Raw genomic sequence first — 27103 nt, forward strand, 5'->3', positions numbered from 1 at the left:
CAAAGTGACATACTTGGGATTTAACATCCCAGTCTGTGCTGTTGGTTTTCTCAAAAGGCACACCTTCAGACTGTCTGAGAAGATGGCATGACTTGAGGCGGCGGAGAAAATAAAAAAAATATCATTCAATGCTACCGTGATCACAGGAAAGTCTGGGCGTTATGCCTCTTATTAATGCGGTTCAGTTACCAGCAACTCTCTGAAGGAGCTCATAATTCGACTGTAACTGCGGGAGGCTGTTAGTGCTGATCTTTGTGAATTTGACTGTTTTTTGCAATGAGGCTCTTTGCACAGAAAAGGGGCAATTTTGTTCCAAATGTATGCATATTACCTGATTTAACTGCTTGCAACAAGCACAGGAGCCCCAAGATGCTTTTTGCCTGACAGGGCAGTCAGAGGTGCATTTTACCCTTTGTGGGTGCTTTGAGAATTACACTGTTTCTTTTTGTCTTATTTGTGCAGGTCTAGCGGCCACAAAAGCCATTCAATCCTTTTGCGAGTTCGCCCCCCCGAGAGTCTTTGATGAACCACACACACTCCCTCAACAAGCTCATTTTTACTGATTTGGTGATCATGTGGCTGTTTATGATGATTGAAACTGGTTGCATCCACCACTGGCATACTGGTAATATCTAAGTATGTAATAAAGTAATTATAAAAATCCCATTGGCTAAACATGTTGAACAATGATGAGAAATGAGTAATGGACACACGCTCGGCTGGCTTTTGGATTCGGCCAGTCTTGCCTGACCTCAGTGACCTCGGTGAAAGAACAGGAGTGACACCGGACTGGTAGCTGAGGTCTAACTCTGAAACTGTTTTTGTTTCTCAGAGCAATAAACCAACCCTCTGATCCGTGTCAGTGATATTAATCATCAAATAACAGCAGCTAGTGCATTTACATCACTATCAGCAAGGACAACCCTGGAATGGTTTGAACCTACAGGGAAAACATGTCCTCCGATTGGTGATGCTGTGCAATCAACATGAACATCATCATGTTTTACAGTTAAAGCGAGACGTTTGAATGGTTGCTATATGTACAAAACCGTTTACATAGTAAGACAGGACAATACGGGACATACACCTTTTCATCTGAGTTGCAATTTCTGTCTTTAAACTGCGCATTAGGCATCTTACTGCGCTTTTTTAAACCTTCCAACTAACGCACCAGATGTCATTTGTAATGAGCACGGAAGACGAGTATTTGTTATTAGGGTGGGTTGTTTTTTTGGCCACAGCGAGGAGGAGGCGTTTCTAACTTACAATGTACCGGCTTGTAGAAAACGCTCTCTCACAGCTCGAATATGAATGCAGACGGCTTAATGTTCATATTTGGGGGATGTCCATAGGTGGATGGAACGTGTGCTGCAGATGATGTCTATGAAAAAGAAAAGACTAATGTCCTCACAAGGTACTGCTCTGTGTCTGCGGTTGCTGTTGGTCGCCACGTTTGGGAGAGGCACTGCTTCCTGCACGTTAAGGTGTCAAGTGATACGTTAGTGTTGTCTGATGTTAAAAAGCACCACTGTGTGAGAGCTTGTATGCTTGGCAGGGTTGTACTTACAATCACCTCCACCGTGACAGGGACAGTGTTGTTGAGGGCTGGGTTTCCCCCGTCTTTAGCCATCACTGTCAAGTAGACCATCCCATTGGGAACCTGCTCATAGTCCAGAGGCCTGGTCACACTGATCACTGATGGAAAGAGAGAAGCAGGCGTTTATACAAGATGAATACACTATTTTACAACTTAAATATGTCTAAACATCCACAACACCCCTGCTCACATAAATATTCTAAATGTATTTTTATGCTCCTAAAAGGTGAGCGTACCTGCGTAGCCCTCCACCAGGATGATGCTGAAGAAATTGGGGAAGGCCGAGGCTGAAGTGATGGTGTACGTCAGGAAGTTGTTGGGAGGAGAATCGTCATCTGTGGCCTGTGGGTGGGCCGAGACGAGAACTTTTTGAGTGAGACGTGACGACAGACAGTGGAACAGGACAGATGCTGCAGTACAGTGCTTATATTTGTACGTGCATGTTTCCACAGCATGGGTGCGTGTCAGTCTGTGCATATGTGTGCAGCCAGGAAGCTGTCAGTCAGTGACGACATGTTGTTGGACAGATTATTAAAGCTGATTCTGGCTATTAGTGGCGCAGGCGTCAATGCTGGATGAACACCAACCGAGCCAAGACAAGCTAAGCAGACAGAGGACAGATGAAACTATACTTTGCAGGGCTAATCCACAACAACATCAAGAACAATGATGACACCCCCTCATTATTCTCCAGTTGGCAGGAACTTAAACAAGAGTCCTCCGGCTGTGAGGAGAGTCTACCTGGCATCATTAAAGGCTGGACAGGTTGTCAAAAACACTCACTTGTATCTCTCCGTAACACACATATCTCAACTCTGTGATTTGATGCCAAAGTGTTGACTACGCAATACCTTTCTTCCCCCACAACGTCCTAAATTGTGACTTTTTCTCTTCCAGACTGTCGTCCTATTATCAAATTTCAACCAACGGTTTCATATTTGGCGGTCGTTTACCACTTAGTGGTCAGAGGAGTTGGGGGCAGCAAATCAAATGGCAAAGAAGTAACAGAATAAGAAGTGTAGAGAAAATGAAAACAAATAAAATAAGGTTTAGCTGTTAGAAAGCATAAGCACTGTAGTGGGAGGCTTTGTTTGGAAAGAGAATGAAGCAAACAGCCTGTCTTTGCTTTGTCCCACGCATCCTCTTCTATCTATTTCAGTCTCCCAGTATTCCAGAGTATACGTGTGTGTGTATTTGTTTGTATGTGTATAGTATAGGTTCCAGGGCAAATCGCTGACACACAGAATTGTGCAACTGGCTTCCCTGTTCCTCTCGGGCGGCGTATTAATACCAGCAGCGTTTAAGGTTAGCTCAGACTAATCAAACACAGTGAGCCAAGCGTTGAGCCCCGTCACCAGCTCGACTCCCACAACGTGAAGGCAAGCCGCCAAAGTGCACTGTGGCGGGGTAAGCCACTGCTGCAGCCGCTGCCTCAAGGGACTTAATAGTCTTTCTCTCCGGGGCGCAATCAAAGGAAACGCTGAGCCATTAGTTACCATTGTGCCTGTGTACCTCTGCCTTTTGTGTGGCAGTGACTGATGGCCAACACACCACACTGACCTGTTCTTCTTGGATACAGCGCACACAAACACATAACTGTATGATTATAGTAACACAGAGGAAACAAGGAAGAAAGAGCAAAAGCACAGGCTTGTGAGTCTGATTACTGGTGGTATTTGTGGGATGAGATCCTCTGTTGTAGGTGTAGTTTTTCTACGAATGTACTGTAAATATACACAGACTGTATTATTGCAGGTATCTTTGCTATTGTTTGCTATACCTAATTATGTGTGCATGTGTGTAAAGTATAAATGAACTGCACCCCAATCCACTGTGACTTCTCAATCTTAATTTTACAAGTGTTCCAGGAATAATAACATTTTAAATCAATAATAAATTACCTTTCTTTGTTTTGGAAAAGTAGTTCATATATTGCAGCCAAACAGTTATTTTTATGGTATTTTACGGTCGCTATAAAGGCCAGTTTTACACGAGTAGTGTAACATGAGTGTACTTTTGGCCTCTGTCTGGTTTAAAAGTCTGTACGTGGATGTTTTCAGCACGTCTCACCCTGACTCGTGCCACCGCCTGGACGGCCTGTTCGTTCTCTCTCAGCGAGCCCACGTACGCCTCCTTCTGGAAGAGCGGCGCGTTGTCGTTGACGTCCAACACATTGACGCGGATCCTCCCCGTTGTCTCCTCCCCGCCGCCGTCCCGCGCCAGCACGGTCAGCGTGAAGCGCCGCATCAACTCATAATCCAGACTGTCCCGCAGAATGACCCAGCCCGACTCTTCGTCCAATGAAAACCTGCGAAAGACAAACGGGGAAGTTAAGAGGCAGGTCACTCCCAAAAAACATGACATCAAAGACATTGTACATCACATGACTGTTCAGAATCATCCTTGTTAAATGGAGAAAAATAAGTTGCACTTGCATTTGTTCTTAAGAGAAAAACACCATGTTTAAAACACAATTAGATTTGTTATGTTGTAATAATAATAAATGATAGCATGGAATAATACGATTATCACAAGAACATGTTTCTCAAGTTTGCCGCAATACAGTTAAATAAAAATAACTTGATGCTCAGTGAGGGTAACAGAGAAATAAAAATAGTAGGAAGCCACACTAATTGTGTTCTTCAAAAATAATGAATGAACAGACTATGTGAATGTGTGTTTTTCTCTGCGTGTCATGCTGCAAGTGTGTGGCCTGAAGAGAGCGGGCGTAAAGAGACGCGCCAGACATCATTGTAGCTCAGCTGTCTCTGGTGAAGCAGAGACTGCAGTACAATCGTTCACAAGTGGCCCAATAAATGAAAAATTAATGTCAATGTGTGTTTGTGTGGACTGTTTCAGTGTAGTGCAGTTGTATCTTACTGGTCGGGCTCGTCACTGAAGTAGTAACGCACCACCCCAAATACGCCTGAATCTCGGTCTGTAGCCTGGAGAGAAAAACAGGGAAAGAAAAACCCACTTACTTCTATAATCAAGTTTACTTCTTTGAAAGGTTTTACAGTTCATTCAGCAGATGTTTCTTATCCTTGTTTATTGTTCTCATGTACCTGTACCTGTCAAATTGTCCATGCTCTTTCAGGAGTATTTTGGAATTGTAATTTCATGTGGCAAAAAAAAAAACAACCCCAAAATGTTTTAAGACCTAATCAAGTTTTATGTAAGCGGCTGCCTTCAAATGCTAATGTGAAAACTGGAGGGAGGTAAATCCCTGCCTGCGACATGTTTATTAAAGCAGAGTAATACCCCCACCCCCCCCAGGCCCCCCATTAAATGTTAATGTAACTGTGCATACATTTGAGATTGTGTGTGTGTGAGGTTAACCAGTACTTTTAATAATATCCTCTGCCAATGACTTTTGCTCGGTTTATTAAATGTCTCACCCTAACAGCTGTCCCTGACTGTATGTTGATGACTTTATGATAAAACATGCAAAGCCATGCTCGGCCCGGAGGTGTTGATTGGATTTGATCTGATGAAAGAACTGATACATTTTGCTCATCCCCCACCGCTGCCCGAGAAAAGGAGCCACAACTGCCGTCATATGTTTTGCAGATAAAAAATGGTGTCAGAGGAATGCAACATAAAGAGCAACACTTTCAGGAATCTTGTACTTTATGAAACACCAATCTGTCTTTGTAAACACATGCATGCGCGTGTGCGCACACGCACTGACGCGTACGCACGGGGTGTGTGTGTGTGTGTGTGTGTGTCGGCGTTGATGGATCGTGGCTGGAGAGGCTGTTGTAATAGAGTTCCACTTCAGTGGCTCTGCAGTCAGTTGAAGGGCCAAACTCGAACGTGTCTGCAGCCCGCTCTGTCAACCACGATGTTGGTCACTGTGATTCAGTGATGCCCCGATACCGACCTTATTATGTACGACTGTGTGTGTGTGTGTGTGTGTGTGTGTTTGTAGGGTATACCATTTCTTACATGTAGCTGTGACTTATACACTTACACATTTGTGAGTGTGTGTGTGTGTTTATAAGCATTGAATGATAAGAGTCATAAGAGAGTATACACAACAGCGAATGGGCCAAAATGTGTGCTAGCTATTGCTCTGTTTTTGGCTGAGTGTGGATGTATGTGTGCACGTTTGAATGCCTCTGCATCTTAAATTGAATGCATTTATGGTTATGTATGTGTGCATCTGTGAGTGCCCATCTATGATGCCTCTCACAGATGGAACAACGGCTGCGGCTATCAATGTGTTTTTTCACCTTCTAAAAATGACACCATGCTGTTTAGCTCAAGCCTGTAATTTCACAGAGAGCTTCCACTACATCGTCCTTGATGGCGAATCGATGGTTCTTTTTAATGTCCAAATGGCCCTCGCTTTGTTGTCAAGTGCGCCGAAGCACATCTTGCTGAACGAGTGGAAAGTGGGACGCTAAATACACGTGAGGTGTTTGGAACTCCAGTCAGGTTCTCAAATTAACCTTTGAGGTTTTCATCTGTCATGTCTCCATGACCTCATCATTTAATGCCATTCAACTGCCTCTCCCCCTTTTTTGCATTTCTATCCATCCCTCTCCCATCCTACCTCCACCTCCTCCTTTATCTTTTCCTTTCTGTCTTTATCCCGCTTTCCTCCCTGCACCCTAAGCCCCGCCTCCATCTCCACTGTCTCCCCTCTCCCCTACATATCTCCCTTAGCACACACTTCCCCCTCGATGCCTCCCTCCATCCTTTGCTCCCGCTCTCCCAGGTGAGTGACAGGCCCATAAGTGCTCCAATGATAGCGGTGGGGGTGTTAGCGTGACAGCTATCGAGGCGGTGACAGGAGCCGGGCTCAGCCTGGGAGCTAATAATGCTTCTGCGGCCGAGCCCCTCTCGCCTTGACGACAGACAGTGAGGAAGAGAGAGACAGACGGAAAAGAGAGAAAGACACAAGATCGTGTGGGGGGAGGGGGGGGGGGGGCTCCTATCTCCCACCAAACAATCACCATGACAGTACGGGCCGGTCACTTTGCCAACTGCTTGCCAAAGACTTTTAACTTTAGACGCAGAAGGCCTGCAGCAGATGGATGGTAGAGATTGGTTTGAGCAGGGATTTGCAGTGAGTTAACACCACGGGCCCCGAATCGTTTACACCAGGGTATTATGCATTCGCTCCCCATAGCCGTGGTGGTTTAAAGTTCTTTTGTTTGGGGAGTCGGAGGGGATGGAAAAGTGGGGTGCACAGGGAGAGTGTGGTTGTAGGATTTAATGAGGAAAAATATGACATGGAAATAAAGCTGGGCAATCCGCCTAACTAATGTGCTTAATCACCTCACTGACAATTATGACACGCATTTAAAGTACTGGGATGGTTCACTAGGATACATACTTTTCATGTCATAGAAGCAATGCTGATGGATTCATAAAACATCTCTTTTTAGGGACCCGCCAATCAAATGAAAAAGGTTTCAAAAACCGAAAGAAGTGTAGGGGATTGCCATCGACTAAGACGGTGCAAAAGCCTGTTCGTTGATGAGCTGTTCTCTTACTGTCAAGATGCCCGGAGACGATACAGTTGCAGTTTATGTTGTAGATGAATGCTGGGCCCAGACTGCAGTGATAAACATCTCCCCGTGCTAAGGAGCAGGAGCCTGAGGTATCAAAGTCAGTTTACTGATCAAAATCCAAACTAAGTTGTTTCAAAGAGTTTCTGCACAAAGAGTCAGTGCGCTGCTGATTGCCAATATAAACTCTGCAAACCCTAGGGGCCTCAGGCAGTAACTACAAAAGAGAAATTAGTTCTCAGTTGACCAGTTTGGTTAAATGATGTGTTTCTTCCCTTCAGAAAGGCGAAGCCTGCAGGCTAACACTGTATGTGTGTGTGTGTGTCTGTGTGTGTGTGTGTGTGTGTGTGTGTGTGTCGGTATGTATTTGGGTGTACCTGTGTACCGGTGCGCTCATTTGTGTGCCTGCATGCCCGTTAATGCAAGTGTGACAGAATGTGTGAGATGATTGGAGTGTTTTTGTAGGCAAAGTCTAGTGTGTATGGGGTTGCATATGATTGTGTGTGTGTGTGTGTGTGTGTGTGAAATGGATACACATGGAAAGAGATGCACGGTGTGCAGGTTCATTCAGTCTTAGGCTAAATATGCACCTCAACCACTTACAGTATAACCTCTTATTATCACACTCAATTGCTTTCAAGAAAAGACAGAAATGAGAGCTTCCCCTCACAGGCGACAGGAAGACAGATGCAGTGTGTGTGTGTGTGTGTGTGTGTGTGTGTGTGTGTGTGTGTGTGTGTGTGTGTGTGTGTGTGTGTGTGTGTAAACTGGGGTTAGGTTGGAGGAGACACAGGAGCAGATTATCAGCCCAGCTATCTCATGGACAGCGAAGGAGGTAAAAGCTGCACAGGCTTTTCAATCGTGAGTGAGCTGGAATTTGAATTGATTGGCTCCTAAAATTGCTTTTTCTGCAGAAGCTTTGAGAGGCAAGGAAAAGGAAACCAATTACTGGCTGTCAAAGCCTGCTGTCAAAATAGAGATGACCCCCAGTCCAAACACAGACAACCCCCTCTGTCTCAGTGTTACACACCTAAACACAATCACAAAGAACAGATAAAACACACACACACACACACACCACCAACAGCACAGTAAAGATGTCCAGTTTCCAACAATCATTGTGGGAAAGACAATGATGAGGACGTGGTTGTCAGGTTATCTCAGCTCTGGCTAGTTCCACTCATGAGGGGTCCTTTAAAAGGCTCATATTCTCTGTATCCACGACAAGATCACAGCTCAACCCTCACAAATGCTGTACCGGTGGGACGCAGAGAACAGATACTTTTAAATGAGCGCCTCTTCATGTTAACACTTATTGTGCTGTATGCGTGTGTGAGAGATCCTGTGACACACGCCGTGTTGCATGCTTCTGTGTATTTAAGCACTGCATCGTCACAGCAACGTTTAAAGTCTATACCTCCAGACCACCAAATAAAGTCTTTGAATGCGTACGAATGTGTTGCACGGTTTAATATTTTTTTAGTTTTCAAAATGTGGGACAAGAGGACAAGTCAAATATATTAAAAGTCAGGTCACAAAACAACTGAAAGTACGGCTGAAAGGAAGATGTGGATGATAGAAGGAACATGAATTAGATATGTATGGCCTTGCCTAAACGTCTTGGTCTATGTTCCTATGAACACAAACTGCTGTAGGACTTCGGCAGAGACGAGATGCAAAAATCCGTCACCCTACTTGGGTCAAAAGACGACCAACCGCAGTCCCCCAAGCTGTGACCCCGTGCACCTGCAGGGGTTTATGGGCGCTGTGTGTGTTTTTACTGCAGACACTTTAGTGTAATGGCGATGGGGAGCGTACGTTTACGACTGCTTTATTTCTCTTAACTATTACGAGCAGGTGGGGGTGCTCACAGCGACTGCTGCCCGCCGACAGGATTGAACAGCCTGTTTCTATTATCTCCCGACCACCCGGATAACAGAGACAGAGCGGAGCGAGAGATGCAACTTTTAACACTTATTTAACAATGTACACTTTTGTAAAAGAAGAGTCCAATAAAGTGGATGTCTTCACAGCATACGGTGACAGCTTGCAATTTAAATTCTACCGTTTGCATGCGACACACAGCCACCATATAATGATTGCAACCACATGTGAATCACTGGGAAAAAAACCCAGCTGTTACCTCTGGAATAAAAGGGAAAGAGAGGAGTGTACTGTGGGCATAAACTGGAGATAGAGGTTGAGCTGCCAGTGAAACGGCTTAATGCAGAGCTCTCTGAGGCTGGCAGCTTCCCATTGCAGACAGGCCTTGGTCCTCCCCCTCTCTTTCTCCGCCTCTGTCCTCAATGATGAAGCAATGAGATTAGCACAAGCACAGGGAGGATGTGGAGACGAGGAGTAACTACTAAGGAGAGGACAAAGAAAGCATGTGTGGATGAACGTGGTCTCTATGGTCAGCAGGGCTGAGGTCAAGAAATGACACAAATGTAGTTTTAGAACTAGGTTCAGGAACAAAGACTACGCCTTAAAACACAACCCATCTCCATTTAAAAGTATCAAAGAAAACCTGAGCGCTCTCACTCCCCCTCTGACTCAGTTTTCAATGCATGAACAGATGACCAAACAAATTGACCGATGGAGAACAATCTTTAGCTCCACTACACTCCCCAAAAAACTCCCTTTTCATCTCATTTTGCAAGCCCACAGCTCTCTAGAGCCGATAGTAAACCAACCTCTGAGATCCTGTCTGCTCATCCTCACACCCATTCACACCCATTCACACCCCAGTCCCACCATGTCAGATCACCCACGATGAGCGCCCTATTATTAACAGTGACGCCGTTTGAGCTCCCACATGCAGCTGGGCCTCACGCCTTTCATTACAATAATGAATTATAATTACTGTTGTGACTATTACTCCATAAAGGCCCGTCTAAACAGTGGCAGTAGCGAAACATCCTCCACTCTGTAATTTATAACCTTCTGCTAGAAGCATTCATCATTGCGCCTTCGCTCTAAAACATACAGCATCTGCACAGAGGCCATAAAACACACAGTATGGCATCGGTAGAAGAAGAAGAAGACACTAATCCAAGAAGAATGCTGCATCTGATATATTTTATAGAAGCAAGACAAAATATATACATATTCTCTAAGGTAGAACCTGATGGGTAGAAAGAGCTAGAGAGAGTAGAAAAAAAAGACAGGGAACCGGAGAGTGAATCAATGCAACACCTGAAAACCATTAGTAATCTAATGGTAAAACAGAGGAAGGGGAAGAAAACGATAACGGAGGGCATGTAATAAATAAGAAATGAAAGAAGGCAAATTCTCCGAAACCCAAGGAGAGAAAATCTGTGATTCTACTGGTACGAGCAGCTGCTGGTGTCTAACGTCTCCAGGGTAAAGTAGAGACCGAAAGACAGAGTGAGGGAGAAAAGGACAGAGACAAAAGAGTAAATCACAATAAATATTTATCATGACAAGTAATGCTTCACATCATAAATATTAAACAGCCACTGCCTGTGTGTATACTACTATGTAAAGCATAAGTGTCCACAGGGATGCAGGAGCGGGCCCCGAGTAATGCAGCGACCGACATTGTACATAAGCTCTGATCAGATGAGCTATGAATATTAACCCAAACAAAGCTTTTCAATTATATCTGGCCGCCTGTTTGGCACTTTTTAAAAACAACTGGGGACCAACATGCAGAATTAAAATTAGCATAAAGCATTATATAAACACCCATCCAGACCCCACCCTCTTTACATATCAGCCACCTTACACACATTATTGATAAACGGCAAAAACACTTTCGTGCTGGGGAAACAGCAGTGCTCTTCAAAACCACTGCTTCACTGTGAGAGAAACTAATATCGGTCTCAGAGTTACTGTAATAGCAGGGGATCAAACTGTATCTGATGATCCTCTCTGCTTGCCGTATTTACTCATTAGTTTGCACTTCAGCCAACGTAATCCACGAGTACAGAGATGAGTTACCATCACCGGAGATGGTCGCAGATAATGGTTGGGAAGAAGCTCTTGAATGCAGCAAAATGCACTAACAAATAGGTCATCAGTAATGTGATCAGTAATGTGGACAAACACTTTGCTTAAAACTCATAAAAGATTTTGTCTGTGTTAGAATATTGTTGGCATACACATATTCACAACAGATGGGGAAATCAGTGAATTGCTTTCTTTTGCGATGGCTATGGCTCAGGGGGTAGAGCGGTCGACCACGAAACAGGAATGGCCAGTTGTTCGATCTCTGGCCCCTGGGGTCTCTGTTGAAGTGCCCTTGGGCAAGATACTGAACCCAAAATTGCTGTTTATCGCTCCTGTTTAGCAAATTGCTCCTTGTATAGTGGGAATTGGAGAATGCTGGCTTGTGGTAGCCGAGACTAAAAGAAGCACCATATAAATGCAGCCCACTTACCATTGGGTTCAATGAGTGGATTGATACGCACCGATCTGTATGCTCAAGACAAAGCTAGGGTCAGCCATTATCTTAGCTTAGCATAACGACTGGAAGCAGCGGGGAAACAGCTTGATGTTGCTCTTCACAACTGTACCAGCAAATATAGAAACCACAAGGTGTTAACAGGGAGTTACGGTTAAAATAATAATTAGCTTTTTGAGGTGCAGGTACATGTGTTTTAGCTGCCCCCCCCCCCCCCCCCCCCCCGCTTGCAGTCTATATGCTAACATTAGCTAATCGGCTCCTGGCTCTTGCTTAATGCACAGACATGAGTGATGCAAGTCATAGCAATCTTCTAAGAAAATAAGCACATTTCCCAAAATGTCTACCTCCTCTTTTATTGAATCCATTTGTGTGTTTGTGTGTTGCTGTATATTGTGGAGGGCTGGCCAGGCCACCTTGAGAGAGTAAGAATGAAAGAGCCGTCCTCCCTTTTGGTGCTAAAACATAATTTGGCCACCATCTGCTGCACCTCACAGCCATCTGACAGAGAGCACCGAGAGGCTAGTCTCAGCCTCACAATCTGGTTGTATTGTAATGCCTTGAGTTGTTCACTGCACTTAAACATGCAGACAGTTTGGGCTGCTGGAAGAGATTGAGTGAGACAGGTGCACAGAGAATCACGGAAATGAAAAAGTCCCCGCAAATCAAATGACACTTAAAAGCGCAGTTACGGGGAGATGTAAAATAAAGTTCAGAATATAATAAGATGGAGTTAAGTGCACATGTAGCACACGTTGTGTAATAACCAGTTGTTAGGGGCCTCATGTATTCATTTTGTCACAATTAACACTTCAACTCAAAATGCTTTTCTGCAGTTGGTGGGCGACATGATTTGTCCTTAGCAGTGGGGTGAGGGACACGTTACCTTATTATCTTACTTGGTGCCGACTCACAGGAGTGGGTTGAAAAGTGCTCTTGCACAAGGCTATTTTACATTTCTGTACTCTATGCTTTAGAATACATTACATTGAATGTATTTACAATAGGAACATTTCTCCACTCCCACTGCACAATGTGAAGCAGAGAACCAGCACTTTGATGGATCTGACTTCTTTCTGTGCTTCACTTTATAACTTATTTTATACGTTACGTGGAAGCAACGACCAGTCCAAGATAAATACCTTATTGTTCACACAAACATTAGTCGCTTGTTTGATCAGATTGCATTCAATGGATTACAACCGGTGTAACATGTGGCCTAAATTACTAATGAACTACATTATGACAAACACACATAAGTAAACAAGTCTGTTCAAACACATTACTGAAGACACACACACACACACACACACACACACACACACACACACACACACACACACACACACACACACACACACACACACACACACACACACACACACACACACACACACACACACACACACACACACACACAGTAATCTTATTGGATAACAAAAGGAGAAAGGCCTACAATGACCAATGACTTTGGTTTTAGCCATGTGTTAACCTTGATATTGTTGTGTATAGCTTATATGCTTGTGTGTGTGTGTGTGTATATATATATATATGTGTTCATGTCTGTGTGTAGTTCTAGTTCTCAGCCTCAGAGAAAAGCTAGCTGAGTATAGGAAACATCTGTTTAATCTCTGTGTGTTTTGTCTCCATTGGCATCTCAGAGTGCTTGAGTGTGTGTGTGCGTGTGTGTGTGTGAGAACAGGTCAGAATATCAAAACCCTCATCTAACAGTGTGTGTATATGAGTGCTGCCATCCATGCCAGTTCAGCCCTCACCGAGAGCCGTCACATCTCATTCTATTTACAGCCCATTCGCCTCTCTACACAGCCAGCAATCAGGATTCCACGGCGGTCCGCACGCCCCAGCACGAGGCCAACATCAGCCAGACTTATCGGGTATTAGACTGGCCTGCAATCTCCATTTCATGAGCAACCAGTCTATAAACGCTATTGATTTTCACACTGTGCTTTTTGCACTTGTATCTAGTGGATTGTGGGCATTCTGTCACAGGAATGACTGGTAATGAATAATAATTCAGAATTACAGGGAGGTGATTGGAGATTTTTTTCCGATCGGGTTAAACGTAGCGGCGGCTGTACAGGACAGTAACCGAGGCCACTCTGAGGAGACGAGTGGCCTCAGGGACACTTTAACTGTGAGAAACTAAACAAAGGGGACAATAACTGACCTTGAGGGAGTGAATAATGAGAATATTTCTTAAGCCCTGTTCTAACTGGATTAGTCTAAACGGAGGTTCTCCTGACATTATTAGTGACCTATCTATTAATCCAATATGAACAGTAAGACACTAAGATCACCCGATGATAGTAATCCAGTTTAAACTGATGTTTCCCTAATGCTGTACTGTTTCTGTTTCATTCTGTGCAACTTGAGTAGAATATAGAACTTTATGTCTGAGCTATAAGCATCAATTTGAAGGTGATAATTGCATCCTGCACACACAGCAACAATCCCACCACTGGACTTGACCTTAGAAGTCATTTAGTTTGAATTGAGGACTTTTTGACTATGCTGTGGTTAATACAAGCTAAGCGAAACTGTGTTGGCAGTACATATTGAATTCTGCTTTTGCATATTAAGTTGAACCAGGGTTTAAGTCAAGCCCCAGTTGAGCCACAGATTGTCTGTAACGTCAAAAAGATGCCTTAGTAGCCAACATGGTCATTCAGTAAATACACAGGGCCTCAGCATTATGGTGCAGATGGTGAGGGAGTTACTTAGTTGTGATTGTTTGTGCTTTTGTCGGAGGCAGCCTAGCTTGAATCAAAACGTATATGTCCCGGGAGAGTACTGGGTTACATGGCGAAAACAAACAAGCCACCATTTCATTCTCAATAAAACAAGCCCCATAAAAGTTACTAGTACGTCAGGTTTATTGTCATCTATTTGGATTCCAGTTAAAGCTCTCCTCAGCGATATATTATAAGAATACATTGAGTAATTATTCACATCCTCGGCTGTGCACAGTACACACTATACCGGGGTTTCTTAAGACAACTCACCAGGATACGAAGCAGTGAAGTACCAGGGGGGGTGTTTTCAGGAAGGCTGATGTTGTACAGCGGTTTGCTGAAGATGGGCCGGTTGTCATTCTCATTGATCAGCTCAATAAAGACACGAGCAAAACCCACGTGGTCGGACATGGACTCATTGGCATAAAGCTGGGGAGTGACAACAAGGAGTAGATATACATATATGCAATTCAGTTCAAGTAAAACTGTAAAGGTTTAACATTGGTTTATCTGTGTAGAATATTTCACGTTTTTAGGTGGCATCCTTAAAAAGAATTCTAATCATAATTTGCTATTGTGCCAAAGAAATAATGTCGTAAATAAGTGACTTGTTTGGAGATTTTGAATGACACGCATAGCGGAGCGTCGTCTGGTTCTGTAAAGCACTCGGGGGTAAATTGAGGTAACCGAGTACCAATTTCACTGCTCAAACAAGGCTGCAGCGTCAAGAAAGTGATGTGACCCCAGTCCAACTGAGTGTCCAAACTAATTAAAGCAAGTTGCAAAAAAAAAAACATAATGAAGCTACAATCATTGTTGTTGCCTAGAAATCTGTCCAGAGTTCATTCAAGGGCAGTCTCAGAGAAGGACAGAGGAGCTGCTCGGTCTCCAACTACTCAATGCTTGGTCATCTAAAGACGCCTTCTCTTATTCAACTGTCTTTTACAAAATGATTCCCTTCTATGTAAGCCTCCTACTTCTTTAGCAATATTAGCTGGAAAGCTGTGCCTTATCCTCTCCTCCTGTATGTAAAGTTGAAAACTCACCGAGAAGCTGTAGCTGCGAATGCTTTCAAAGTCCAGTGGCATGGCCACCCGCACTCTGATGTCGGCACGCCCCTGCACTGCCGTGGGGGAGATGGTGAAGTACTCGGAATTGTTTCCTCTCAGAAACACCTGGAACATGCTGTTCACCCCCTGTCATAAAAGAATAAGAGAAAGGAGAGTAAGGAGAAACAGAGAGAACGAGATCTACAGCCTCAACAGTTTCACGCTGTTGAAATGACATTTTATCATATTAGACATTTGTGTGAAATTGTCATAATTAGCAAATGATTCATGGCACAATGGCCTTGACCTTTGATCTTTGACCATCAAAATTTGATCGGTTCATCCTTGAGACCAAGTGGACGTTTGTGCCAAATTTGAAAGATTCCCTCCAGACACTCTGGTGATATTGTGTTCACGAGAATGGATCGGATGAACGGACAACCTAAAAACATAATGCCTCCAGTCACGGCTGGAGGCATTATGTTTTTAGGTTGTTGAGAGAGCGAGGGAGGTTGATGATGAATATATTCCATCTAACTAGAGAAGAATGTAGATGATAAAATCTAAGACTCGGTATATCTATCGAGTGTGACGAATACATCGGACAAAGGAATTCATAACAAAAGTTACAGATGCTGTATTCATATACAGAAAGGAACTGAAGATTCACCAATATATAACATATAATAATCTTTTTTAACATTTCAAGCATCAAGTCTTCATACCCAGAATCATTTACATCGACTGTGATAGTAGAATAATAATCACAAACTTCACTAGCAACCAATAGAAAGAGGTCAAAGGTCAGGCTATTGTGCTCTGACTATAGTCTATAGTCTGATGGTACAAACTGAACATAAGATAGAAGAGATTGGAAGAACTAAGTTTAAGAGGGATGTGCACATGTGAGAGAGGGAGAGAGAAAGCAAGCGTACAATGAAAACATGTTGGTGTCTGGGTGTGTGTGTCTATGTGTGTGTGTGTGACTGTGGTGCACCACGGTCGGTACATTGATAGACACAACTAATGGAAACACTCGCTAAGAGGCAAGATAGCTGTTATGACCAAAACATTATATTTGTCACAATTTGTTTCTTTCGGTGTGTGTGTTTTTTAATCAAAATGCAGTTGATAATAAATGTTCTCTTAGACATTGGGGCGGCTGTAGCTGAGGAAGGTGGAGCGGGTTGTCCTTTAATCACTAAGGTTGGCAGTTCGATCCCCGGCTCTGTGTCTTTGAGCAAGACACCGAAGCTCAAGTTGCTTCCGGTGGGCAGGCCAGCACCTTGCATGGGCACCTCCGCCATCGTTGGCGTGTGAGCGAGAGGCAAACTCGGGTGCTTTTTGTAAGGTAGAAACCATTATAAAGAGCTGGTTCCTGTTGCTGCTAAACGAGCTGTTAATGGCAGTGGGGACGCTAACACTCAAAGCGTTTCAGGGTCCAGTTCACATTTGACAGGGGGAGCTGCGCTTTGCTGAAACTGTGTGCTTTAATCATCAGAGTGCATGTTTTATGCGAGAGAAAGAGGAGATCATGTGACCCCTGATGACAACCATGATTATCCACCTCAATACAGATACACGTGGCTCGCTACACTGTATGTTGGAAAGACAATGTTAGATGGAGTCCGATTTAGATATGTTCTGCATTACTGGGTGGGTCTGTATGACGAGGTTACTGTCATTTGATTTGTGGTTATACGGAATTCCGAATATCCTCTAAAGACCTGCAAACTACAAATGTGTCTCTTCTCTTTTTCCGAGATAAATCCCGAAGTGCAAAGGCGTCGTGGGTAAACATAAACAGAGTCAGGGTCAAAATGACATCACAGCCCTGAGAAGCCTGTGGCTGTCGTGAGCTGAGAAAACCTCTCTAGATCCCTCCTGTCTTGATATACAAAGCTGCAGGGCGACCAATCATGTAGCCATTGTGGCAGACAGAGGAAGACGGGTGGAGGTGGTCGATTGGCATTATGCTGGCGGTTGAAATAGCCCCCTTGTTTTTGTTTTCATCTCTGGGAGAACCATTGTGGCTGATGACTCCTATTTAAAAGACCATCCAATATGCAGGGATGTCACCTCAAACTGCCCATAAACGTAATTGCCCGTCCATTTGCTTCTGCCTTTAGAAGCCCCCAATAAAAGCACCCTGTCAAGACGCGACTGCCACAAAGTTTAGTGACAAGTTCCAGCAGCAAAAGTTTTATGGATGCTCACCGAGCAGAAGAGGATATGAAGGGAGCAGACAGACGGACAGAGAGAGAGAGAGAGAGAGAGAGAGAGAGAGGTAACTACCACTTGTGTCATAGTCTAAGAAATGAAATGTCTGCCTATAATCCCTCACACTTGGAAAAAGTGAGATTAAAGCACAGGTGTAGCGGGGTGTGAACGAGTGTGTGTATCGGCACTGACATGCAGGTTTAACGGAACAGCAATATAAGACTGCAAGACAAAAACACGTGCCGTAGATTTTACTCCTCGGAATGGATGTATGTGCGACTCTATGGCAGCAGTGTTACAATGCAAGACTGGGTAGAGCACAGGCTGTTTCTGTGTCTCCAGCACACAACTTGAATTTAACATTTTTTGTGCAAAACCCTGCTTCCTTGAGCTCTTCCTGATGCTTTTTGTTTTGTTATATTATGATAAATAAGCAGCCAGCGGTGGCTGCTAATGGACTGGTTCTGAGGGAGTGCTTTCTAATGCAGCGTCTCTGGTGAATCTGGTTAAAATCATCTCGGAATTACCATAGCTATTCCCCAATTTGCGGTGAGCAATCCCAGCTTGGAGATACCGTGATGTGAGGGGGGCTCGGTACCTCCCCAGACTGCGTGCAGCTTTTTCGTAGCGCTAAAACGTTGGGTGGTAACCTCCAGAGGGACCTCCTATCACATGCCAGGTGTCTGGGTCGTCAGCCCGCCTGAGAGTGCAGCACTCACTGTACTCCCCCTCTGCCTCAGCAATGCAACACATCATCCTTGGAATGAATAAACAGATGCGCTGCTAAAAACTCCTGCTATCTCGCCTTAATGTGCTTCCTTTCTGTCCCGTTCGCTCACTTTCTTCTTGCTCCACCAATTATTCAGACTTCTGGTTTTGCTCCATTGCAAACTACTTTCTGTTCAACTATTTTTTCTTGGAGTTCCTCCTCTCCTCCCCTCCCGTCTGTCTCTCTTTTCTCTCCACCTCTTTCTCTCCCCACTTGACTCGCAGTTATCTGTCAAATTCCACCCTGGCGGCTGCTGTGCCTGAATCAATCAGAGTTGACTAGCTTTCGGCTTATCTGCACCCTGGGTGATTGATTTTCCTCGTTAGGTATAATTTGATGCTCTATCCCATCTCTTCCAGAGCAAATTAAATTGTAGTCGAGTCCGATGCGCTGGTGTGAGCGAGCGTGTGCACATGTGAGAGAGGGAGAGAGAAAGTGAGAGCTAGAGAGACCGAGTGGTGGAGTAAGCGTAAAAGTGAAAAAGTGCTGTGTGTGAGTGTGACTGTGTGCCACCACAGTACGTTGATAGATACAACTAATGGAACACTAAAGCGTGCTGTTGTACATGGCTGCTGACAGTCCACACACACACACACACACGCACACAGCTGCCATGTAAGTAGTTTCAGCGGCTGATGCTCTTTTTGGCTGCTGAATTAAAAAAAACGAATAAATCTAAACCTAGAGCTCATACAACTCACATGTAGCTCTCCTAGCTGTCTTTGTAGGAAGATCTTATCCGATTAAATCAAGAATGGGTATCTGCCGATAGAGTCCAATCTGATATTTCCTTAAATGTTGACATTGAAATAACATCTGTAGACAACTTAATCGTGTTGTTGGAACGACAAAACACGTAGTCGTTGGTGGTGTTTCAGAGTGGAGGCTGCAGACAGAACTTTAATCAGACAACAGAAAAGTTTCATCTTGGCCCGTCGTCAAGTTGCTCGTGGTATTAACGTTAATTCCATTAACTGCCGCCGGCAACATTCATCATTTTAGCCGGTGAAAGTGACGATCAGAGATAACAGATTCATTAGTGTTGGAGCTCAGTGAATCTGTGTGTTTTGCCAACCTCCGCGTCTTCATTCAGAGGTACTTGCACCGCCGCGGCGGAAAGAAATTTGAATTAAATCTTAAATTTCACTTGCATAAAGTAACATTTAGAGGTTGATGCTCATAAAGGGGATCATCCGATATCGGTTTGTCCGTATTGGGCTCAGATCAGGATTCTTAGGACCGGCTCGGGACATTTCTACCAACAATCGAGAGATACCGATGCAGCATGCTGTCAGTGCAACCTTATCTGGATGAGAGTATCAGCCCAATGGCAAGAATGTGGTGACTGTGCCAGCCACCAGCCACGTGATCCACCCACCTCGTCCTTGTCTTCGGCCTGGATGAAGAGGGGAAGGGCAAAGCCCACCTGGGCCAGTTCAGTGATGAGGACCCGATACTCAGAGCTGTTGAACGTCGGGGCGTTGTCATTCTTGTCAATTAGCAGGATGGTAAAGGTGGTCCTCACGGTTGCGTCTGATGGACTGCGATCCTCTTTCAACTCTGTGGCCTTGTAGAGAGCAACAGAGGGAAGAGAGAGAGAGCGAGAGAGAGAGAGAGAGAGAGAGAGAGAGAGAGAGATTTGATTGCACTGAAAATGTCATTTTGGATGGAGGTGGTCAGCACGCAATCTCAGCCAGGTATTTACAGCTGTTCATTTATTGGATCAAAAGGTGGACAGACGGACTCAAAGCAATCATAGAAAGAGGCTCAAAGTGAGGGCAAGAGAGCACATGTACATCCACACACACACACACAATGAGATTTAGGAGAAAGGAGTCCCGTTAAGACGACACAATTACGCACTCTCTCATTTTCTGGGAGAGTCTTGAGTATTGAAGATGTGAGGCTTCTGAAAGGAAGAAACAAAACAGGAGAGAAAGATAGGAGTGGGCAGCTGTGGTCTTTTATTGATGGAAGAGTGTCACAAGCAATAGGAGAAGCGGCAGGAACAACACGCCGGTCTCTGGGTAATCAAGGTAGTTTAGCCTCTCTTGTCCTGAAGCCACTGAATCATTTGACCTCCACCTCCACACGCTCAGCACTATCTAAGCTGCCTGAAGTTGAGAAATTAGTTGTATTACTATGGCACACCATAATCAATAGTAGCACCACCTAAGAAAGCACAAGCAGAGAGAGAAGAGAAAATGTAGAGGGAAAAAAATCCATATCTTATAAATACTTTTTTGGGAGGTGGAGTTTTCTTTATTTTTTTCACTTTCAGCACTTTCGCTTATTCTACTTTTCTTCTTTGTAATTATTGATTTCAATTAAAAAGATATACTGAGAGTGGAATATGTAAGCCGGCAACATTTTTTTTTCTATCACACCTTGAAGCCAGTTGTATCACAATGTCATATTCCTCAAATTTGTTCTGAGCAATAATCGCAGCTACATGAGTAAATACATGAGCGCTAGTGAAACCATTAGGTGCTCTTAAGGGCCATTTATTGTGCCGTACAGGTGGCAAACCATTTCACTTGACATGCCATCAAAACCCCCAATGTAACATCGCAGTTACACGGGAAAATTATGTCTCTCATCACAAATCCTTCCACATTCAGTTGCACTTGGAAATCCATTTCACGGACCCTCTCACACCCTGTGGGAAATACTCGGTGCAGAATACGGGAAGAGAAAAATGACGGCAAAAAACAGGTGGGAAGGGGGTGGCGTGAGAGGGCAGGACTGACATGCTAAAAAGCCAAGTGAGATAGACTTTAGGCTCAGTGGAGAGACTGGGGGATTCAGACTGCACCTGCGTCAAGAGAAGCAAAAAGAAACAGAGAGAGGGGGGGGGGGGGGGACAAAGGAGCCCTTAGCGTTGAGGAGGACTCTAAATCCTTTTCCTTTATCCTGTCCTCCTCTGCTCCCCTTTTCCTCCCTGGCTGACACAAAGCTCTGAGAGAGACATTATCATAGAATCACAAACGTCTTCACTTGATGAGCCCAATAAAGGCACTTGAATTAGTCTCCGCCACGCTTGTGCAAAGGCGTATTGACACAGCATCTTTAACGATATATGATACCGCAGGAATCTTGTGTTTAGTCGATGGAAGTATCGATCTTGGAATCTTTCTTAATTATAGAAGTGTGTATCTACCTCAAAGACTAGTCACTATAGGTATAGGAGGCGCGGTACAAGGTGAAGTACTGCATTTAGAAGGTCTTTTGAGGCTATATCAAACCCAGAGCCTGCATTGATTTAACACACTATCATACTGTATCAAAGCCCTCAATTGATCCACAGGCGAAAAAACTAACTTTCGATCCCCTTCTCTCTCGCGTGCGACAGTCCCTCCCATTCGTAGTTGCTCACCTTGACAGTGAGAGAGAATCCTGCTGAGTAGAGTGGGTTTTCCCTGTCCAGCTGGCCATTCACTGACAGAGACCCGCTGATGTAGTCCAGGGCAAAAACGCTGTTGGTGTTCCCTGGTTGGATGGATGGATGGAGAGAGAGAGAGAGAGAGAGACAGAGATAAGAAACTCAAACGGACAAACGAAACTGGCGTTGTGGATAATTCAACATAACACCTGGGATGCTGCGCGGAGCCTCTGGTCGGGAAGGCGGTGGACAGTCATGCAATATGGATACAGCTTTTGCTGGGCTGTCTTGTCTCTCTAGCTGCCTTTGGCTGACCCACCACCTCCAACCTGTCCACTCGCTGCCTCTCCTGCAGCCCTTTGTTTCATCCGTCACCGTCTGCCCTCACTCCACTGCATCCATTTCTTTTCTTCTTCTTCTTCACAGGGTCACTGTCAATTCCCACTCACTGAATTCAAGTGGTGTCTGATTCATTTTCTCTGTCAATACTGAAAATACAGTATGCTCAATGAATTACTTCAAACAAGCCAAGCCTCTGCCGAGAATACAACCCCCAGCCCAGATTTTAAAACACAAGACACGATGCAATCTTTTTTGTTTTGAGCTTTGAAGTGATAGTCTACCGATGTCGGCACGATGCTCATTTACATCACTTCACATGGGCTGATGAATTGCATTAACTTTGTCATAGTCGATGCACTCCTTCAAAGAGGAGCGTTTCAAATGACGAGCGCTGCACTGTTCTCATTAATAAGTGCGCCTGGTGTTCACTATTCACTTCCGCAGGTTCAAATAATAGACAGAGTCCTCTTCTCACATTTTCTTATTGCCTCTCTTCTTTTATAAATTACAGTGCTTCTAGTTAACTTTGTGGCCTCTCTTACACTCATCTTGACACCTCTCTCTCTCTCTCTCTCTCTCTGGCTGTTTCCTGCTAATTGCACCCAGCAGAGGGAGACAACAAACGACTCACCCAATCGCCCTCACCCCCTCCCCTGTGTTAATAACCCTGCTGAATTGCACAGTGTCTCCCCCTCACGGGATCCGCCCGCTCTAGAGATCCCCCGCGGTCGAGTCAGACGAATCACGTCTCATTCAAAAACACTGAATGCCTTCGCTATGTCATTGGGATGCGTTGTGTCTTGTATGAGACCTGAACAAGTCCCCGTGCAATCTTGAGATAGTGGCAGTTCATACATGTGAATGTTATCAGAGCGATCTGCACAGTGGCGCAACCAATGGAGCAGACAGAGCTGAATGAGTCAAGTCCACCTGGAAGTAATTCATTTGTGCCATGTCAATACGGAGCGCTCTCACCCGCTGACAGCACAGCAGCTCCTGTGCGCTCCCACATACTGTATGTTTAACAGGATAATCTCTGGATGAAAAAAGAGCAAACATGCTCAGTGAACTCATTCCTGGCTACGCAAAAGTACAAAAATATATTGTATATATATAGGCTATACGCGACAAATACAAGGTGTGCAGGCTGAATCTCGGAAATAAAAGTGATGTGTGTTTAAAAAAGTAATGTATAAAGAGGTCCCATCCTGACCCAAAGGACAGGGGTGCGCTGGATTTATAACACAAGATAAAATGAGAGCATCATTGCAAAACAGAATACGGCACAACAATCGCCTCATAATGGTTGGAAAGGTAAATCTTGTGAAAAAGGTTGAACATTATTACCATTTCACTAATATTTTTTACAGGACAAGTTCAAAAGGGAATTATAAATGTTAGTAATAGCTATCATTACAGAACTGGGAGAAAATGTGGGTTTTAGTTGACTCTTTTTTAAATGATCAGATTACAAACAAATCCGTTATTCAATTTGGGATATTACACAACTGAGCACATGAACATTAAGCACAACTTCCTAGATTGCAATGATCTAAATTGAGAGTGGGGAACTTCCCACGCAAAGCTAGCGTCTCTCTGATAACTGCTCTTTTCAACTCATTCACTGGCTTGGCCCTAATAGCATTAACCAATTTTTCTTTTTTTAAAAGACCGGCTACAAAAACTGCACCTTTTCCCCCAAAAAAGTTTAACGTTAATAGAAATATGTGAGCCAGAATCAATTCTTTAAATATGTAAAGTCTGGCTGCAAATTGAATTTACCTTGATGATATGAAACGACATTGACTTGCTTGAATATAAAAAAGATTCCATACATCGTATGTGAAAAGTTACTCTTTTCTTTTTACTTAGCACATATTTAATAATATTTAAAGTGTAAAAACCAAATCAAACACGCCCCCTGTTCTGTAAATTCACACGGTGTTTTCACAGTCCTCGTTTGTAAGTAGGGCACAGTATGAACCTGCAGCTGCACTTTGAGGGATTAAGAATGACTTTCTTTGAGATAGTTTGCGGTAATAGCTGAGGTCCAGACTCCAGAGAGTCAGATGGTAAATCCACAGTGTACACCGGCTGGGGTCAACAGATTAACCCATGCCTGTGTTCCCCACACAGACGCGCTGCTCTGTTATTGCCCTCCTACCCAGCCTGGAATAGAGAGTGCAGTGTCGGCGCAGAGATAGGAAGCAGGCCAGCAGAGAGAGCAGAGCCCTGGGGTAATTAACCCGGATTGAGGCCAAAAGGTGGCGAAAGGGAGGTGAGGTAGAAGGGACAAAAACTACTGCTGATTATACCCACCTTCCATAATCTATTCAATTGTGGAACTGGAGGAAAAGTGGTAATAGAAGCGCGGTGTGACTTCTGCAGTATTCAAATTCAAATAAACTTAAAATACACACATGCTGGCAAGAATCTACAGTAAAATCATTGGTTACAGTGCTACAGAGCGACTGGTTTGATTGAGCCTTCAAGTCACCGTTTCAATTTCTAATCCATTTGTTTTCTAGTTATATGGTTAAGATATACAAAAAGAATAGGGTTGAAATGAATACTTCCCTGGTTAAAGAGAACAACCTCAATCGCGATTAAAAGAAAACAATGTTGAGAGGAAACGTGTAATGAAAAGCAGTCTCGTGTTAAAGGACCAGTGTGTAGGATAGACCGAATATAAGAAGTGGACGTAGTCATCGTGACGTCACCTCTTGGTCTGTGGTCTGCCGTTTTGAAGCCACGAGTTCTGCGAAATGGCCGTCGCCATCTTGGCTTTTTTTGCAACCAATGAACGGAAGTTACCATATTTGGACTGCAGAGGCAGCAATCTGTCATTCACAGTCAGCCGGCCCTAAAGCGTACTCCACTTTATGGTCTATTTGACTCTAAATGGGACCATAACTTACTAAATGAACATCATTATGTATCGAAGAAGACTTGAAACTAGAGATTGAGACCATAAACTCATCTTTACAATGTTTACTGAGGTAATAAATCAAGTCAGAGGTAGGTTCATTGTATCAAAGACTTCATTACAATCAGACTTCATTTTGCAACCTTTGTGGCTCTACAAATGATGTTACACTACCAGAGGGCTTTGTCACTTGAACGCGAACATATGTCGTTTTTGTTAGACCATTTGCTGAAACTACAGATGCTCGCGTTTTGTGGGCCAAGCTGCTTATTTGGGAGGATCAGTTTGTCATTGTGAGACTGAACTTGGAAAGAGGAAAACGTGTCCTTTCACATCATGCACCAGTGAATATAAGACGACAACACTCATTGCCACATTTCTTCTTTGCCTGGACGGGAGGGGCAGGCAGAAAAAGTTGATGTTGATAACGATTGGTCGGGGTGGTAGCGGGTAACGTGCACCGGGGACTCAGACCCTCTCGGTGTGGGCGTCGTGCCTCTAAATTGGTTTGTCGGCTTCAGTGGCCTGACTTTGCATGCCAATCTACTCCAACAGCCGCTCCTTACTCGGACGACTGGGCGCTCACCTGGCCAGGCGACGAGTGGCGTTTGTACACAGACACGCACGCGCAGCTGCAAAAGCACACACACACACGTGGTGCAAAATGTACATGTGCAGACGGTTGGTTCTACTCTCTGTCTGCATCCGGTAAAGAGGCTCGGACTCGCTGCCCTCAGGTTCCACAGAACGGCCTTCCACCTCCGCGCCGCTGTGTCGAGCTTGACCGGAGAGAGACAGCCTGAAATTACACAGTGACTCACGGGTCCCACTGAGAGGAGAATATAATCATATTCTAATTGCTGACAGAAAGTGTTTTCTCCGGTGATCCTACAGGACACTGTGATTAGACCCCCGGGTGTGTGTGTGTGGGGGGAGGGGGGGGCGGTTGGAAATTGCGGCACACATATGACCACAGTCCAATCCAGTAGACATAAACGCACACTTCCTATTTTGCATTTGATAGTCACATTAAGTGGAGGCGTTTACGTGCGCGTTAAGGTATTTCTATACTGAATTCTTATGTAGATAGAGTGTGAAAGTGTGTGTGTCAGAGTGCATCTGGTGCTAACTGGCAGAGTTTGATTCTATGATGTGAGACTCCGGGGGATAAGCCGCGCTTTCACATTACCGACAGTACTGGACTGGAAAATGAGAAACCATGCCATGATTTTGTCTAGTGTGGAGTACACACTCAAATGCACTCACGCACACACACACGCCTAAATAAATGCCCACCAGCATGTACGACGCACACTCAAACTCAGACAAACAGCCATTATTTTCCTTGTGGTGCAAATTTAGTACGTGTACAATAGCTTCAGCAGCTACTACTACAATTATGGGATAAAAGTAAACCAAATAATTTGCCTCTTTGAATCATCTCAGTATTACCAAAGCATAAAGAGAAGCACGGGTGGGGATTTCACATTATCTATTGACAAACATTCCATTCTTGTGCCATGAACAATGAAATGGAGGCTCATTTACTGAGAAAAGGCTGCTCATTGAAATTCTCTCCTCCGCTCACATAAAAGAGTGAATGCAGAGACGGAGAGGAGGGGAAATAGATCGGCTCGAAATGGGACAGTTGTATTGAGTCGCACAAGTGGACAACATACATGTGTAGTTATTATGTGCGGATTGCCCAAGAGAACAGAAGAAATAAGGCATTCGATCTGATGAGTTCAATCGGGTGCGTGCGACAAGTGGATGACAATGACTTTCTCCGAGCGATGAGCTTTTTGAGGACAGCCGAAGCAGGAGTTCTCCAAGTGTAATCGCCATGACTAAGCCAGTGACAACTGTTTTCTCTAGTTTGTGACAACACCATGGGGGCGCTGGAACATTCTAGTAATGCGATATGGCATGCAGCCAGTGCTCAGAGTCTTGGGGCTAAGATTTTGTGTACTTTGCCAAATGTACACAAATTAGTGTCACTTTTTAAGGATTACGCCTACAGGCAAATCAGGTTGATGATGAGGATTTAGTTATTGTCTCCCAAACACACTCACCTCTATATCTAAATGAACAGCTTCTCAGATACACCCGACGTGCCTGTG

The 27103-nt window shown here is 44.3% G+C and overlaps 1 protein-coding gene across 1 annotated transcript in view; it reads right to left on the reverse strand.

The window, feature by feature from the left end:
• Positions 1 to 27103, reverse strand: part of cdh23 (cadherin-related 23) — a gene marked incomplete at its 5' end in the record, with an annotated part of 133062 nt that overhangs the window by 46442 nt on the left and 59517 nt on the right. Inside the window, 8 exons of the mRNA XM_079168933.1 lie at positions 1568 to 1695; positions 1834 to 1939; positions 3668 to 3905; positions 4478 to 4542; positions 14566 to 14724; positions 15342 to 15491; positions 19712 to 19900; positions 21710 to 21822. Of these exons, the coding sequence (XP_079025059.1) occupies positions 1568 to 1695; positions 1834 to 1939; positions 3668 to 3905; positions 4478 to 4542; positions 14566 to 14724; positions 15342 to 15491; positions 19712 to 19900; positions 21710 to 21822 (1148 nt within the window). The remainder of the gene's footprint in view (positions 1 to 1567; positions 1696 to 1833; positions 1940 to 3667; positions 3906 to 4477; positions 4543 to 14565; positions 14725 to 15341; positions 15492 to 19711; positions 19901 to 21709; positions 21823 to 27103) is intronic.

The sequence above is a fragment of the Pholis gunnellus genome (genome assembly GCF_910591455.1).
Source record: "Pholis gunnellus genome assembly, chromosome: 11".
NCBI lineage: Eukaryota > Metazoa > Chordata > Actinopteri > Perciformes > Pholidae > Pholis > Pholis gunnellus.